General features: G+C 46.1%; 2 protein-coding genes across 2 annotated transcripts; one reads left to right on the top strand and one right to left on the bottom strand.

Annotated features, from left to right (window-relative positions):
* Positions 1–266: 266 nt before the first annotated feature.
* On the top strand, positions 267–1,628 carry LOC108444828. Its single transcript, XM_017726753.1, has one exon. It carries the CDS (start codon positions 351–353, stop codon positions 1,626–1,628), a length of 1,278 nt encoding a protein of 425 aa, XP_017582242.1. The 5' UTR covers positions 267–350.
* Positions 1,629–2,839: 1,211 nt separating this feature from the next.
* Positions 2,840–3,470, bottom strand: LOC108444829 (endogenous retrovirus group K member 19 Pro protein-like). The gene has a single exon (XM_017726754.1). The coding sequence runs from the start codon at positions 3,437–3,439 to the stop codon at positions 2,855–2,857; it is 585 nt and encodes a 194-aa protein (XP_017582243.1). The 5' UTR covers positions 3,440–3,470; the 3' UTR covers positions 2,840–2,854.
* Between the last annotated feature and the right edge of the window lie 141 nt (positions 3,471–3,611).

Below are 3,611 nucleotides of genomic sequence, written 5' to 3'. Positions count from 1 at the left end.
CCCAAGGGTACAAGAACTCTCCTACTATATTTGGAGAACAGCTTGCAAAGGAGCTAGAATCCTGGGAACCCCCGCCGGGAGAAGGACAGCTGCTTCAGTATGTGGATGACCTTTTGGTAGGCACCCAGACCCAAGAGGCATGTATGAACTGGACGGTAAGCCTCTTCAACTTTCTGGGCTTGCAAGGGTATCGGGTGTCCCAAAAGAAGGCGCAGATGGTAAAGCAAACAGTTATTTCCCTGGGCTATGAAATAAGTGCTGGACAAAGAACCTTTGGATGAGTGTGCAAAGAAGCGATATGCCAGATCCCAAAACCCCAGACAGCAAAAGAGCTGAGAAGTTTTCTAGGTATGACAGGGTGGTGCAGGCTGTGCATTAATGATTATGGGTCGCTTGCTAAACCTTTATATGCATTGATTACGGAAGGAAACAAGAGCCTGCCGTGGACAAAGGAAGCAACACAGGCTTTCGACCAACTGAAGAAGGCCTTCATGTCAGCTCCAGCCCTGGGACTTCCAGACGTGAGTAAACCATTCTTTTTGTTTTCTCATGAAAAGCAAGGGATTGCCTTGGGAATACTGGCACAAGACTTGGGCCCGTATCGGCAGGCAGTAGCCTACCTTTCCAAACAGCTGGATGCAGCAGCCAAGGGATGGCCAGGATGCCTCAGAGCTGTTGCAGCAGTGGCAATAAACATCCAAGAGGCATGCAAATTCACCCTGGGCCAGAAAATGACTGTGCTAGTGTCTCATACAGTATCTGCAGTCCTGGAGGCCAAAGGGGGACATTGGCTTTCCCCTCAGAGATTCTTGAAGTACCAGGCCGTACTGGTAGAACAAGACGATGTTGAAATTGTGGTGACTAACATTGTGAACCCAGCTTCATCCCTCAGTGGGAACCTGGGAGAACCGGTAAACCATGACTGCCTGGAGACCATCGAGGCCACTTACTCCAGTCACCCAGATCTGAAGGACACTCCTCTCGAGGGCGCTGAGACCTGCTTCGCTGATAGAAGCAGCTATGTTATCAGTGGAAAGAGACATGCTGGGTATGCAGTTACCACCAGCCGAGAGGTAATAGAGTCTAGGCCATTGCCAACGAACACCTCTGCACAAAAGGCTGAAATAATTGCTCTAACCCGAGCCTTGGCATTGGCAAAAAGAAAGAAGATTAATATTTATACAGACTCAAGGTATGCATTTGGGGTGGTTCATGCACACGGAGCCATTTGGAAGGAGAGAGGACTGTTAAACTCACAAGGGAAGAGTATCAAGCATGCACCAGAAATACTGAAGTTCTTGGACACGGTTCAGTTACCTGAGAAGGTAGCTATCGTGCACATTAAAGCACACCAAAAAGTGAGTTCTGAATTGGAAGAGGGAAATATGCTGGTGGACAGAGAGGCAAAAGACGCAGCCAAAGGTGAAGTACCCAGTGAAAAGGTAGAGGCAACATTAATACCAGATGGAAAGATTTGCCTTGAAGGTAAGCCAGAATACAATAAGAAAGATAAGAAACTTATTAAGAAAGAAAATGCAAGTTATAATCAAGAGGGATGGGCTGTAACTAAAGATAACAAGCTTATAGTACCTTCTTATTTGTTGTGGTCACTAGTGCAGAAAACATGAGAAAACACACTGAGGAGTGGATGCTTTGTACAATTATTTGAAAGATAGGATTATGGCTAGGAGATTGCAAGGTGCAGTGATACAAGTAACTCGCCAGTGTGGTCTCTGCCTCCAAACTAATCCGAAAAATATTCCAAAACCTAAAGTTGGAGAAATTGGGAAAGGCTGTGGACCTGGGCAGCAATGGCAAATTGATTTTACAGAATTACCCAGGAAAAGGGGGTATCAATACCTATTGGTGTTAACAAACACCTTTTCAGGATGGCCAGAAGCCTTTCCCACTAGGACAGCTAAAGCAGGAGAGGTGACCAAAGCACTGTTGCAAGAAATAATACCCCGCTTTGGAGTTCCAGCCACTATGTCTTCAGATAGAGGGCCACATTTTATTTCAAAAATGGTGCAACAAATCAGTCACCACCTGGGAATAGCTTGGGAGTTACATACTCCATATAACCCTTGGTCTAGTGGCCAGATGGAAAAGATGAACCATTTGATCAAACAACAAATTATAAGATTGGGAAAAGAAGCAAATTTGCCTTAGCCCCAGGCTCTCCCATTGGCATCAGTGCGAATTCGAACAAAACCCAGAACAAAGGAAAAATTAAGCCCATTTGAAATTTTATATGGGAGGCCATATGCAGTTCAGGAAGTAACTTCACCCATTCAGGTGGGGGAAGAAACCCTACACAGATATATGGTGGCCTTGAATAAACAACTTACAGAAATTGAAAAGTATGTGGCTGGGACCCAAAGCAGAGAATTAGATGGGCCAGTACGCGATGTACAACCTGGGGATTATGTGTATGTTAAGTCTTTTGCAGAGAAGACTTTGGAACTGCAGTAGGAAGGACCATTCCAGGTGCTCCTCACTGTGAAAAAGCAATCCTTCAAATCAATGATCAGGATGTCCCACCCCGTAGGAATCATGGTGGGAGAGGGCATGCCAGGCTGCAATGCCCCCATATCTTCCATTACTGCATTAACTTTTCGGAGATCCTGCAACAATCTCCATTTCCCTTATTTCTTCTTAATTACGAAAACAGGAGTATTCCAGGGACTAGTAGAAGGCTCAATGTACCCCAGTTGTAACTGTTCCTGAACCAGCTGATGAAGGGCATCTAACTTCTCCTTTGGAAGGGGCCACTGCAGCTCAAAGATTGGTGTGTTAGTCAACCACCGCAAAGGCAGTGTAGGATACTGTGCGCCCTTATGCACAGTGACCCCTATTAAAAATTTGTCCCAATCTGTACCTCCCAAGCTGCCAACACGTCCCATCCCCAAAGGTTACGGGAAGTGGTAGTAACATAAGGCCTAATTGTAGCTGTGTGTCCCTCTGAGTCCCTCACCACCACAGGCCGTTCGCTTAAATAGCTCTGTGTGGTTCCTCCTAATCCTGCGATGGACGATCCCACTGGAGCTAAAGGCCATGAGGGAGGCCATGCAGAGAAGGAGATGACAGTTACATCAGCACCTGTATCAATCAAACCTCGAAGCTGAGTCCGGGGCGGATGGGCGTTCGGCAGGATCAGGGTACATGTCATCTGTGGCCTTTGGTCAGAGATGTCTGCAGTCCAGAAGGCCTGCGGAAGTCCCGTAGATCCACTGCCGTTATCTTCGTGAGTTTGTTGCTCTATCCTGGGGACACAAGACTTAAAAGGCACCAATTTAGCAAGGCAGGTCTTTTCAGGAATAGTTACAGGGGGTTTTTGCGTGGAGACCATAGCGCAAATCTGACCTTTAAAGTCAGCATCAATAACTCCTGAGTGCACTAAGATTCCTTGATGGGCAACATCAGGTTTTCCCACCAGCATCGCACTGGATCCCTGGGCTAAGGGTCCATATGCATCCTGTTGCCATGAATATTTTTGCCTTTTCTTTTATACCCCTGTTATACTTTTTTTACAACTTCTGTATTCCTAGTGCTTTTTGCCTACATTCTTGGACTTGTTTGTTAAGCTAAGAGACTAAACATTTTAGAAGCTT

Source organism: Corvus brachyrhynchos, unplaced genomic scaffold (genome assembly GCF_000691975.1).
Source record: "Corvus brachyrhynchos isolate BGI_N302 unplaced genomic scaffold, ASM69197v1 scaffold392, whole genome shotgun sequence".
NCBI lineage: Eukaryota > Metazoa > Chordata > Aves > Passeriformes > Corvidae > Corvus > Corvus brachyrhynchos.
The sequence above is the reverse complement of the archived record's forward strand: the minus strand, read 5'-3'. Positions and strand labels throughout refer to the sequence as shown.

What these genes read in the sequence shown, in the direction of transcription:
- LOC108444828 (XM_017726753.1), top strand. Translation starts at nt 351, where the DNA reads ATGACAGGGTGGTGCAGGCTGTGCATTAATGATTATGGGTCGCTTGCT.
- LOC108444829 (XM_017726754.1), bottom strand. Translation starts at nt 3,439, where the DNA reads ATGCTGGTGGGAAAACCTGATGTTGCCCATCAAGGAATCTTAGTGCAC.